Genomic DNA, 13,715 nt, shown 5'->3' on the forward strand with positions numbered 1-13,715 from the left:
TGACAGCATACAGTTCCAGAATAAGAAGCATAAATCAACAGTACAAAAATCTGATAGAAAACCAGAACATTTTGCAAAATCAAGGACAGATGAAAAGCCACGGTCGTATTTGTGATCTACTTTGGATGGGGGAATACTCTGCACACTTACACTGCATAACTGCTCCTTGCCTTCCATGGACACATCCAGAGCCACTACAATGGGGAGTGGGGTGCAATAAGTAGGTCACAATTTGAAATGTCTCTGGCTGACAGTGATGGATCTGACACTCATACCTCTCAACTTCAGAGCAAGAAATCTGGACAAAGCCATACATAGAACTAGAAGTGTGACAAGCCCAAAAATAAGGCCAATTTTTAAATATTGCTCTTATAACTTAAATAGAACAGGTAGATCTTGCATTAGTACAAGTTTTCTGAAGGGTATGAAATCTGAAACTCAAATGTCTGCCATTATTTTCTAACTTCAATCTTTAATGACTTGCCACTAATTTGCCAGAAAACCACAATTTTATGAAAAACGGACCAAAATGTGATGCAAAAATACCTGTCAAAAAAGGGACACCTTTTTAATATTAACAGTTAACTTGAAGCAGCTAACAAATAAGAGCATCCAAATGCATTTCTGAAATAAAGGTAATCTATAAGTGATCATTACAGTTATATATAATTGTAAACCCTCCACATTTTCTTCCAAAATTGCCATTTTGGAGGAGGGATTATTAGGGGAGAGCAACATTTTGAGCCAGAATTGGGGACAATTGAGATGTTTGGATATTCCTAATCTACAAAGTGATTTGCACGTACCTCTCAACCTCTTAATGCAGGAAATCTGAACAAGGCCAAATATATTGGGGAACATACAAACACTACTAAAAATTGCTCTTGTATAAACGTAAAGACAGTCTTGCATTAGCATGCATTTTTCTGAAGGTTATGACATCTGAAACTCAATGTCTGTCATTTAATGGCTTCATTCCTAAATGATTTGCTAGAAAATCACAAATTTGAGAACAAACCAAAATAAGCAGCAAATATCTATTCGTTCTGCAAAGATATGGACAACTGAGAGGTATAGTTCAACCGGGGCTGTCTGAGCTTGCTACCCCCTCACAAAATCATGGTCAAATGGAGCCTCCCCCCTGCAGCCATTCCAATGTCCCATTCCTTGGTTATTTTGCCCCATTTATCATAAACACTAATGTGCATACTGCTTTACTTCTGCAATGATTTAGGATTTCATTTGAAAGTTTTATTTTGCATTTTACAGCACAAACCCTAATACATATCTGTTAAAGCAATGCAGTCTCACAATGAAAATAGACCAACATTAAAACTTCTCTGCTCTTGAAACTCGCATGCATTGAAACAGCACTGAAACCCACTTTCAGAGAAAATACATTTTGCCAGTGGCAAATATTAACTCTGGGCTGTCTACAAAATCATAGGCCCCTCGAACATAACATACACGTGCTCTTTGATACACCTTCCTGACTGTATTACATTATATTCCTTGTACAATACAGTACAGTTGTTAGAGGGCATTTTAAATTTATTGTTTTGAACATTTTTCCAGTAAACAATGAAACAAAAGCATCCACTAATGACAAAACTGCCCAATTCAGAACATTTCCATCATAAAAGTCTACTCAAGTCCACCAGTATCAGTAAAAAATACACAATCTCTGAAGTAGTAAACTCCACATTGAAAAAATTTGTAACTAATAAAGAGGTTGCTGCTAGCAAACACTTTATATGTCATTGTTTAATCTACAAATAAAGTGCCTGTTACTCTTGAAGAATAAATTGCTTTTGTTGCATGCAATAAAAAATGAAAAGCTAGTAATACCGCAATAGGGAATGGATAGCAAACTGTTAACAGGTTCATAGTTACTAGGTATCTTTGCAAAAAGACTGCAGCATCCACCCCCTTTACAACACAATACAGCATCAGCAATGCATTTACCTACTGTGGGAGTAGAACCCACAGCCTTTAGCATCTAAAGCAAGTACACTATCTGTTGTGCTATTAACAATGCAAGCAGACTAAACACAAGCAGCACTAAACTTTTGCTCCCCTGCAGCTCTCAGCTCCTTGTAAAATCTACTCGACACTCAGCTGTATCTCTGAACTTTTCAGCACAAGAAATCTGGAAAAAGCCAAAATTTATTGGGGGGGGGGCAAAAGGCCAAAAACCAGGGACACATTTTAAACATTGCTTGTATAATGTTTGAAAGTTGCTAGAATAAAATGCTGCGTTACCATCATACATTTCACTGCCACGTCTTGAACCCAGGGGACCCCGTGCAAAACAGTCAGAGCAACATACCACTACGCCAAATCAACTGTTTTGTGAAATAGGAAGACTAAAACTTAAATAGCTACCATTTAGTGAATTCAGTTCAGCACAGCTGTCAGCCTCTTAGCACAAAAGACCTGAACATAGCCAATAATGGGTGACTACTACAACCACCAAACATTCAGTGAATTCAGTTCTCACCATAGCTCTCAACCTCTTAGCAAATAACACCCGGACAAAGCCAGTAATGGGAGAATATAGCCCCCAAACATATTCAGTGAAGTCAGTTCTTACCATAGCTCTCAACATTAGCAAAAAACCTGGATGAAGCCAATAAATACCTGAACAAAGCCAATACTGGGTGAATACAGCCCTCAAACATATTCAGTGAATTCAGTTCTTACCATAACTCTCAACCCTAGCACAAAACCTGGATGAAGCCAATAATGGGGGGAATACAGTCCCAAACACTACCTAAACAAAGCCAATACTGGGTGAATACAGCCCCCAAACATATTCAGTGAATTCAGTTCTTACCATAACTCTCAACCCTAGCACAAAACCTGGACGAAGCCAATAATGGGGGGGGGGATACAGTCCCAAACACAGGGATACATTTCAAATATCCATCTTGTACACTTAGAAAATTGCTAGAATAAAAGCTTTTGTTACCATGCACTTTCTGAAGAATATGAAGTCTGACAAGTGTGTCCATTTTTTTTAACTTTTGTTAACCAGGAAAGTCTGACTTTGAAAAAAAAAAAAAAAAAAAAAAAGCTAAGTTTTAGCAGAGGCCCAGGGAGAAACACTCCAGACAGCCAAGAATAAAACCAGAGAACATGTAGCTGTCAGGCAACAAGGACACAAATGCAGAAACCACAGATTTTATGAGGAACAGAAAAAGTATGAGGGAAAATCCTGCAACATTTTTACAAATGGTGGTGGGTAGGGAATTCAGGCTCTTGCCACTTGGGCCCAAGGTACAGGGTTCAAGCCTTATTCACTACCCACCACCATGTACACCTGGGGCATTTTACACACACACACACACACACACACACCTCTACCTGAAAGTGCCCCCATCTTCCGTTTCACACACACACCTCTACCTGAAAGTGCCCCCATCTTCTGTTTCACACACACACCTCTACCTGAAAGTGCCCCATCTTCCTTCCGTTCGTTTGAAGTGTCCGGTCGTCAGGTCCTGCTCCCATCTTCCGTTTGTTTGAGTTCCCGCTCACAAACCTCTAACTGACAGCGATGATGTCAGCACGCCTGCGACTGGACTATTTGGACTTCTTTCTTCTTAAAGGAGAATGTACGTAAAAAAAAAAAAAAAAAAACTCTCTTTGTAATTCTCTAGCCATAGCCGATTCCAGGGGGGTGCAAGTGCACCCCCTTGCACCTGCCTGCGGGCGCCCTTGGACAGCAGGCTAGGGTTAATGGGTCAGTAGTGGATTGACTAATGTGGGACTGTAGCATATAATTTTTTTTTTTTTTTTTTTTTTTTGACAAACAAAAAAATCACCTAATACTGTTTTGTCATTGGTGGGTTCTAAGCAGTGGTAGATTGGACAACAGTAAGCATAACTTTGGTGGATCATCAATACTGGCAAATCAGGTGGGCACAATGTCATTTTTTAAATGTTGGGGGTTTTAGTGTGTATGTGTGTGTTTGTGTTGGGAGTGCTGCAATAGTAGATGATTATTAAAGAGAGAGACTTACAAACTCCGGAGAATATGTTTCTTTGTTTCAAAACCTGATACTTGGGTACTAGGAATGCCAAAAATATTTTTTTTAAGACATAGCTTCTTGCCATTTACAGTGGATGAATATTTACATTTAATGGACAATGTTAACAGTATGAGTGTGGTCCTGTAGGGATCTGGAGGATGCTAAGTCTACCACTGCCAATGTCTTGTAAAGTGACCCGGAAATGGATATTGGGATGTTACTGAATAAATACAGTAAGTGGGCTTTGAAATGTAGTTTAATTAAACAAAGTGCACTTGCAATTTATAGGCCATAATTTCATTTATTTCAGGTAGTCCAGATCCTGGTAGATTGTATACCATTAGACTTAATTAGGGAGAGGTGTCATTCTGTGGAAATAAGCAGACCTAGTTTCAATGAAACCGCTGAGGTTGTTTGCATTTAGGAAGTTGCAAGATGTGGAGCCAATGTGTTTTATTATTTTCAGTGGATTTGTCATTTCAAAGTATGGTTTTCTTTGTTGCAAAAGAAGGCAGGATTAAATGAGCCATATGATGCTTAACTGACAATCATGGAATAGAAACATTATACATGATGTATAATATTTGCAGCTACACTTGTTTCAATGGTGTCTGTGATGCATAACTATTTATGGGCCTATATCCCAATTTTATTTTTCACTTTGTCCAGAATTCTTGCTCTAAGGTTGAGATGTATGGTTCCATGCTAAATCAGAAGGTTGTATTTACCTTGGAAGACTTTTCAGCATACTTATGAGAAACGGAGCATTTTTAATATCTCCACTTATTTCCAATATAAACTGCCATGTAACCTTGCAAATAACTTTCTTATTACGCTATTTTAATTCTTTTGGAATTGACAGGTATGCTTCATTGGTTCAGACGTAAGCATAGTGTGCTGTGACTGATTTCTTGCAGCAGTCTGTGGCTTACTTATCACAATAACTTTTCTGTGTTTATCGGTGTGTGATCAATTTAACAGTTTTAAAGATGTTTTCCAAAATTAAATAAATACATAATAAATAAAAAAAGTAATCCTTTCTTCACTTTGAGCTATTGACAAAGTGTGGGAATTTGTTTTTTTCAAAAGCGATGGTCAGCATTACAGCTTAGTAAACGGTCAGTCTGTGAATAACTTCTGCACAAATTAAAATGTCTGAATGTCAAATGGCTTTAGATTGGAGGGAAGTTATATGTTTACTCCAGTATGTAGTATGATCTTAAGAGAGTTTATAGATTTCTTACTGATTTAATTTTTGCTGAGCAGTTGTTTGTTGATTTACTGATGGTCCTTTTGGTGGTGGGAAATTGCATGGATGAATCCATCTCTATTATGATTTTTTTTCAGGTATTTTGACTCCCAGACAATTTCAATCAGTGAGACTGTGTCATGTGATTACTGAGGTTGCCTATTTTACAAGTAGGGACTCCTTTTCTCTATGTGTGTGTGTGTGTGTGTGTGTGTGTGTGTGTGTGTGTGTGTGTGTGTGTGTGTGTGTGTGTGTATATAAGAGAGAGAGAGATTTAATATGTATACTGAATATATTTTTGCAAATAGAATTCTTAGTTAAATAGGCCCCTCTTCTTAGACAAGTAGACTTGAGTAACTAATATTAGATCTTAGCCATCCAGCTGGGAAAGGTTAGTATGTGGATTTTCCTTCCGGTTTGATGAAGGCTATGCTACTTACTTAAGGAGTACATTCATGGCTATCCATCCAGTTGTAGTGTTGTTGAACTACATTGTTTGATAATGAGAGGAGCTTTTTACAGAAGTTGAAAGTTTTTGTGTCAAGAACCTGTCCATACAAAGTGGCTTGTTTATGTTGCAGTGAAGGCTGTGGTCTTTGTAGTGAGTGTTTTAAATATAACCAGTATTTCTGAGGTGGAGGAAGTCTCTTAAGGCAGGATCTTTCTTAGCCTGGAAAGCAAGCCAGTGATGAAATGTATAGGGGCCAGTGAGAGATAGAGGAAAGCAAGAAGCTTTTTAGTCTGTTTGAATAACTAAGTGAACTTAGTCCTTTGATCTTTTTTTGTCAGAAATGGTTATAGTCTTTCTTTTGGCATGGTGTTTTGCTGAGGCACATGTCAAAAGGGGTGTTGCACTCAATAATTGCTCTTGTAAAGGAAGAATACAGGGATGTTATGACCTCCTTGTCCCTGGATGAGATAATCTTACTAATGAGTTGGGCCATGTAAAAAGCTTTTCATACAACGGAGACAACGTGGTGGTCAAAAGCAGGTTTCTATCAACCTGGGTGCCCAAGCACCTCACAACTGATTGTGTGCTTACAACATTGTTATTAATGTGATAATTTGTGGGGACATCACTCTCCTCAAAGGGGATGATGATGCATTTTTTGGCATTTAGCTTGAGGCCATGTTTCTGGCACCAGTCATTTGTTTGGGTGAGACCCTCTTGTAGCTTATTCAGAATTGTTTTATTAAGTTAGCAATGTGAATTCTTTACTTTATTGCAAATTTGTTGGCTTATTTTTGTGGATTATAGTATTGTATGACTGCTAATGTTGATACTGTATGTAGATGGACTGCTGGAGTGGTTTTCCCAGTGAGAAATGCTAGTGCTGTAGTGAATATCTGTTTATTTGTAAAAAAAATGTATATATTAACTAAGATGCTAGAGTTAACTGTTAGATTAAAGAATTAAAATCAGAATGAGAATTAGAATATTAAGGCAAATATTAGGCATTTATTACATTTATTAATTGTTCGAATGCACCTACAGTACAGCCAGGAGGTCGACTTTGTTCTCCCGTGGCAGCGAAAGAGTTAACTATATGTTATATTTTATATGCGGCCCCAAGATAATTTCTTTTCACTCAATGCGGCCCCGGCAAGCCAAAAGGTTGGACACCCCTGCATGGAACACAGATCAGACACTGAGTACTGTGTTAAGGCTAAGAACTCAACAGTGTAAAAATTGGTTCCAGGTGATTTGGTTACATTGATTAATCTCACCAAAAATGACCATGGGTGTTTGTCAGTGATAAATGCGTTGAGGATCTGACCTATGCCAGAGACCCATGCTAATGATGGTAGGGGTCTATGTAGCTCTTTTGGTCAGTGTGTGCTTGCCATAAAGCCCATCAGTCCTTAGTGAATAAGTTACCAGCAGGTGGTGTCTAGTGGGTCAGCTGTCCAGCTTGGGTTCCCTGGAATGCTGTGTTGAGTGAAAGCTGAATGTAAACCCAATCAGCCTGACAAACACGAACTAAGGATTGCTATGCTCAGTATAGGTCCACTGATATGAAGCAGCTCAAAAGTGGGTGACATGATGGTAAGGAGGAGGCTGGGTATCTTGTGTGTCTAGGATGCCAGATGAAAGGGCTGTGCAGCAAAGGCATTTGGCTTGGGATCCTGAGTCTACTTGTCAGGAGGAGGACAGACTAGTAAAGGTGTGGAAAATATTTCTTTGTTTCATTTAAATGCTAATAGAAGAACAGGTCACATCAACATACATTTGCTGAGCCATAACAAGTGTAAAACTGAAATGTCTGGCATTATTGACAGACCATAATCCTCAGTAATATACCAGGAAATGAAAGATTTTATGAGGGAAAGGGCAAAACTATGAGGCAGTATAATGAACATTCTGTAAAAATCAGTTGAAAGGCATGAACACCAAAATAAAAAACAAACAGAGCCACAGCAGAATGACAGCATAAAACAGGAACATTTAATGGTGCTTTTGGTACCTCGGCAGAACTGCCTTCAAGGAATGAACACCAGGCTGAAACAAGGCACTTGTCTGTGGAACTAATGGCTTTAAAGCTGTTGGTCACTTCATTCTGCCATACTTTCTGTTTGTAAGTGTGTCAGACTGAATTCTAACAGCTTTTAAAAGCTAAGCTGTTCTAGCTTCTATTGCTATTCTTTGTCAGACAGCATTGTTTGCTGTTGTCCTTAGAGTGAGACCCAATCTTAATGGCACTTACCATTAACAAGTTTTTACTAAACACCCTGTTAAGATCAAGACTTACACTAGGGAAGATCTTGGCAAGTTTATCTTTTTTTTCCTTTGTTTCTTGAAGCATAATTGCAGTGCATCAAGGGTTTGTGGTATTTCTTATGGCTGGGCAGCCATTATTTTACATATCTCCGGGAACCTGACACGTTGGATATTGAACTGTAACTTACTGGCTTACCAAGAATTTCCTCTTGTCCTGATCCAGCTTTTCTGTCTTTGGAAGAATAAGCACTCAGATAAAGGGAACTTGATCCTCGTGGGAGAGAATCAGTCCTAAACCCAAAATTCACAAAATACAGCGAGCACCTTGGTGCTTGTCTTAACTAAGGAATAATTTTCTGTTGGAAGCGAGGTACCAATAGTGCTGAATTTGTGAAAACCAAGTAGTCCCAAAAACTAATGCTTGTTGTGGTCAAGATTGTTGGAAAATCTCCATTTAACCTGTCAATACTTTCCAGGCTTAATATAAAATAAAAGAGAAGAAAACCAAAAGTAGAAATGCAACTTCAATCTGTAGAGCAATGAAAAATAGAAAATTCGAGTTTCTTCGATCAATTAAAAGATTTATTTTTCCATCCAGTAGGTAAGCATAGACAAGTAAATAAAAATAAATAAAAAGCATAACATCAGTAGTGCATTGCTGGTTTGGTGTTTTTATATACATCAGAATAAGTCGATTTGCATATACTTTTGGATGTTTCCGTTACTTTAAATACAGTTAATATGGAAGATATATTTTAATGTAGTACCATGCGTGGAGACATGCGTGAATGGGTGTACCTTCGTTGAAGGTTGTGCGTTAGGGCTGGTAACTCGGCACGTAAAAATCGCTGTGGCGACCCCTAACCAGGAAAAGCCGAAAGACGCAACAACAGACATTGATTCTTATATCATTGTAAATCAGAAGAATAACTAAAAGCTACTGTTATAACTTTTAATTGAGTCATACTTTAATCAAATGCATTCATAGTATTATGATGGAATAAAACATTAAAAAAGTCATTAAACAATTGTATGGCATTAGTAATTTGGGACTACGGCCTTGCGGGTGGGTGGGAGGGGAGTGTATCAATGAGCTAGGGTGATTGAACATTGTGTGGATGTGAAACAAATCTTGGAGCGGAAGGGAGTGATAGGAGGTGCTTGCAGTGCCGAATTACCGAGGGGAAGAGGCGTGTAATACGCTAACCAATGGAGGACCCTGGATTATCTGCGTAGGAAATTACATACCAGTAAGAGTGGCAGGAAGGTGTGGCTAGTTAAATGAACAGGTGTGGATGTGTGTACGAGTGTAACGTGTCTGTGTCATACGATGATTGGTATGAATGAGGAAGCAGAGAGGGGTCTATTTGGGCATGAATGTAACTGATAGGGCTATAGAGGTGGAGATAGTGATGGGTGTGTATCTGAATGGGGCTGGCCAATTAGGATAGACTGTGGGTTGTGCTGGCTAAGTGGGGATGTGCATGGTAGAATGGTGTGAGAATGGTGACAAAAAAGTTTTGGGGCTGGGTAAAATGGGCGCAAATGAATGTGGTTGGTGGGGTGCCTGGACAAAGAAGTCTGGGAGGGGAAACAGTAGTACCAGGGTGGGGTAGAGTGGGTGCAAAATGCTCCAATTGGTAGGAGAAAAAATGGATGTGGGTGGTGGGGCATTGGAGGAGGTTCCTACGTGATGCGACTGTTGGCTTGCAGTTCAAATTTGTTTTTAACCTCTCACGAAGGGTGATCGGGAAAGGGAAAACCTAAACAAATTAATCTGGTGGGGCACGTTACCCTTCTGATTCTAGGGCCGTGAAGGACAGCGTGGTGAATACTGTATGAATAATCATTTAGCAAAAGATAACTGCTGTGAGAAAATACACATGCTTAAAAAAGCTTACAAAAAATGGAGGTCTATGAGTTTACAATTAAATTCAAAATAGTGGTCAATGTGATTATTACCAAATCCACTTGTTAATCAGAAATACTGTAAAAAAGAACACACATGAACTTTTCCATTTGAAATCGTGAAACATACGTAGTGGAAACCTGATCAGAAACGATGTGCAGGAGTTAACTAATGCATTATTGGTGGGCAAATTAAGTAAAAACCTGTTCTGAATAGAAATATCTGAGCATGATATAAGGTCTCATTGGTAAAATGTGATAGCCCAAATTGTGAGGAAAAAATAGTTATTGCATTTTCACAGACTGATACATTTAAGCACAGAAAAGAACAATATGAAAACCCAACAATATGAAATAGAGTCTAGCATGTAAATTAAAATATCTGTGACCACGAGTGGCCCTTTTAACATTAGTTCCCCATCCAGTTGTAACTATAGGGAACTGGCTTAAAATGTAAAGCAGCCTCTGGGCTTGTAAAATGCATTAGGGCCATTATTGGAGACTTCTAATTAAAACCAATTTTGAGGTATGTTGTGAAACAAATGCATGTGGAGTGATTATTAAAATGAAGTACGGTCATGTCTCAGGGCTATAATCAGCCACGAGGCTGTGTACTCGCTTTAAAAATCCTAGTTGAATAACTAGAGAATTGGGATTGGGTGTATGGTATGACCCAAATGTAGTAAAAATAACAGGAAATAAGCCACTACCACTAAACCCAGTCATAAAGTAACAGTAAAAGTAGAAACACAGCAGTGGTGAAAAACTACGTTTCTAACTGAGAAGTCTGTTGAAGGAAGCTAAAGAGTGATGGAAGAAAAATCACTCTTGTTTCATGGTTAATATAGGAAGTCTGTATGTGTGTTAGTATGTCTAATAACGTAATCTTGCACGTGTTATTCTGATAGCATGCTGAAATTATTTAAACACTTTTTCATAAGAAGTTAACTGCTAACAGCTGTTGTGGAAATCGTACAGTACTGTGCACAGGAGTTAACCATTGCCTTTTGGCGGGCTAATTAAAGTAAGCCAAAAGCAGAACATGAAATTAAGCTCTAGTTGAAAAATACAGTTAATCATAGATCGTAGGCATAAACTGTTAGGTAAATACAGATCCTACATTAATCCAAAGTGACATTTTAAGCATGAAATGTTACTGCCTGTGTGGCAGTAATAACAGGTAAAAAACGCACTCTCCAAAGCTAAGAATATAGCATCTATGGGACCAGATGACATCCCAGGCTGTGTACTACATGAACTACAACATGAACTGGCACCTCACCTAAGTGTTATGTTTAATCATAGCCGCACCTCAGGCTTCATGCCCACTGAGTGGCGCACAGCTACAGTTATCCCACTCCACAAGGGGGGATCCACCTTGGATTCCGGGAACTACTGCCCCACCAGTGTGACGAGGTGATCTGCAAGGCTATGGAATGTATTATCATGGAACTTATAAACAAAAACATTAGCAACCTTCAAACACTGGACCCCGCCCAGTTTGGGTTCGTGAAGGGCCGAGCTTGTCTCCTGAACCTGATTGACTTCTTTGAATCAGTCTCCAGAGCTGTGGACGAGGGTAAAGCGGTCCACACAGCCTATCTGGACCTCACCAAGGCCTTTGACACCATCCCCCACTCTGGAATCATAGATAAATTTACCAAGCTGGGCATTAATCCCTATGTCACTCGATGGGTTGCCAACTGGCTTACTGACAAGACCCACACTGTAAAAGTAGCTGACTCCAAATCCAGCTCCAGACAAGTGACAAGTGGAGTTACCTCAGGGTTCAGTCCTGGGACCACTCTGGTTTGGCATCTACTTCTCTGAAGTACAGGCCAATGCTAAGGGACTCTGGCTAACAAAGTTCGCAGATGGCTGCAAACTGGAAGCCATTATTGAATCTCCAAATGATGTAGATACTCTACAAAAGGGCCTTACAGAAACAGTTGCTTGGTGCCAGAGCCATGGGCTAAGCTCAATGCCAAGAAATGTATAGTTATCCCCTGTGGGAAAAAACATGTACCCTTGAATTACCAATTAGGTGGCAGTACACTAAACACCGAAAGTGTGATAAGAGACTTAGGGACACAGGTGGATAGTGGTCTCACCTTTGATAACCACATCGCCACAACAGTCAGGAAATCCTTCTATGTGGCACACCTCATCACTAAGGGCTTTTTATCCAGAAAAAAGGAGGTCATTGTCCCACTGTACTCATCCCTCATTAGACCCATTATAGAATACAATGCCCCATTTGGTATGTACCTCTCAAGACACCTGCAACAACTGGAAAGGCCGCAGAAATACCTCACTAAAAGAATCGCAGGTCTAAAGCAGATGCCCTATGCTGACTGCCTTAAAAAACTCCAGCTATACTCTGTCGCATATCGTCTACTCAGAGGCGATCTCTGCTTAACATACAAGGCCATGTTAAACCCAGAACTGTTGGACATGCTACACTTAAAGAAATCCCAATCCCTCAGAGCCACATGCTCCAGGGATCTAAACCATGTCATCACAATAAACAAAACATGCTGGAGGGATAGGTTCCTAACCCAGAGACCCCCCAGACTCTGGAATAGACTGCCCATACATCAGTCACTGGAGTTGATATGTTTTCGAGGAGAGATGGTAGAGTTGGATGAGAAAGAGACTGGTAGAGTTTGGCGCAAGGAAGTCAAGGGGCAAAATGTAAGATGAGGGGGGTGAATATTTACAGAGTAAGTACTGATGGATGGCCATAGGTGAAGGGAGTGAACTGTTGATGGTGACAGGCAGTCATTAAATGGTGTCTAGTGTTGGGCGACTTAGGTAATGTGTCCATCACATGAGACAAGGTAGTATCAGAAGACTAGAGAAAACTTGTAATAGTAGATGGTTGAATTTGAAAGTGGATCAAGCACGGAAGATAACAGGAATTTGTATGCCAGGTAGTATGACTTTGTTTGACATCTTGGAAGAAATAATTAAGGGCTGTTTTGTTTGTTTATTTATTTATTAATGTGTTTATTTACTTATTTATTTGTTTATTTTTGTTTTCCAGGCTAGTGTGTTGCTCAGGAATGAATATTTGCAGGCAAAGTCTGGATGAAAGAATTCACATTTAGAAAAATAATAATGAAATAATACAGGTAAAATATACAGTCAATAAACATAAACAATAAGAAGGATAGGCAAACTATATAACCTACAATTTAATATATTGCATGAAAATTCAAATAATAGCAATAAATGAGTGTTATTATGTGAAGATTTTTTTTATGGAGCAAGGGATGGGGTTAAAGAGAAACAGATGGCCAAATTGGGATGGTTCAGTAAGATAAAAAGTTGTAGGATATTAAGGGTAAACAAGGTAGGGAAAGTAATATATCTCTTGACTGTACAGGTTTTTGCAGAATGTCCAGATTTCTGCCTCATATTTTTGGTCCATTTTTTATAAAATTGTGGTTTTCTGGTAAATTAATGGCAAATCATTAAAGACTAAAGTTAGAAAATAATGACAGACGTTTGAGTTTCAGACTTCATATACTTCATAAAATTCATATTAATGCAAATCCTGTTATTCTATCAACTTTCTAAGTTTCTAAGAGGAATATATAAAATTTGTCCCTGTTTTTGGCCTTTGTCCCACCTTTATTCATGGCTTTGTTCAGATTTCTTGCTCTAAGAGGTTGAGAGGTATGGAAAGTAGTGATGTTTGGGAGTAGATGCGGACAGAAAGGGAGGATGGTAGGGGATTAGGCAGGGGAGAGATGGTACAGCTGGATGAGAAAGAGAGTGGTAGAGTTTAGGCCAAGAAAGT

General features: G+C 39.0%; 1 protein-coding gene across 3 annotated transcripts in view; it reads left to right on the forward strand.

Moving 5' to 3' along the window:
• AFMID (arylformamidase) overlaps positions 1-13,715 on the forward strand; it is a 737,969-nt gene that overhangs the window by 685,860 nt on the left and 38,394 nt on the right. For 2 of the 3 annotated variants that reach the window (XM_044068169.1, XM_044068166.1), the window contains exon 11: positions 12,957-13,044. The exons of the other annotated variant lie outside the window; for it this stretch is intronic. In XM_044068169.1, coding sequence (XP_043924104.1) covers positions 12,957-13,004 — 48 coding nt within the window. In that variant the 3' untranslated portion in view covers positions 13,005-13,044. The remainder of the gene's footprint in view (positions 1-12,956; positions 13,045-13,715) is intronic. 3 annotated transcript variants of the gene reach the window in all.

Source organism: Protopterus annectens, chromosome 4.part0, assembly GCF_019279795.1.
Source record: "Protopterus annectens isolate FY-2018-M chromosome 4.part0, PAN1.0, whole genome shotgun sequence".
Taxonomy (NCBI): domain Eukaryota; kingdom Metazoa; phylum Chordata; order Ceratodontiformes; family Protopteridae; genus Protopterus; species Protopterus annectens.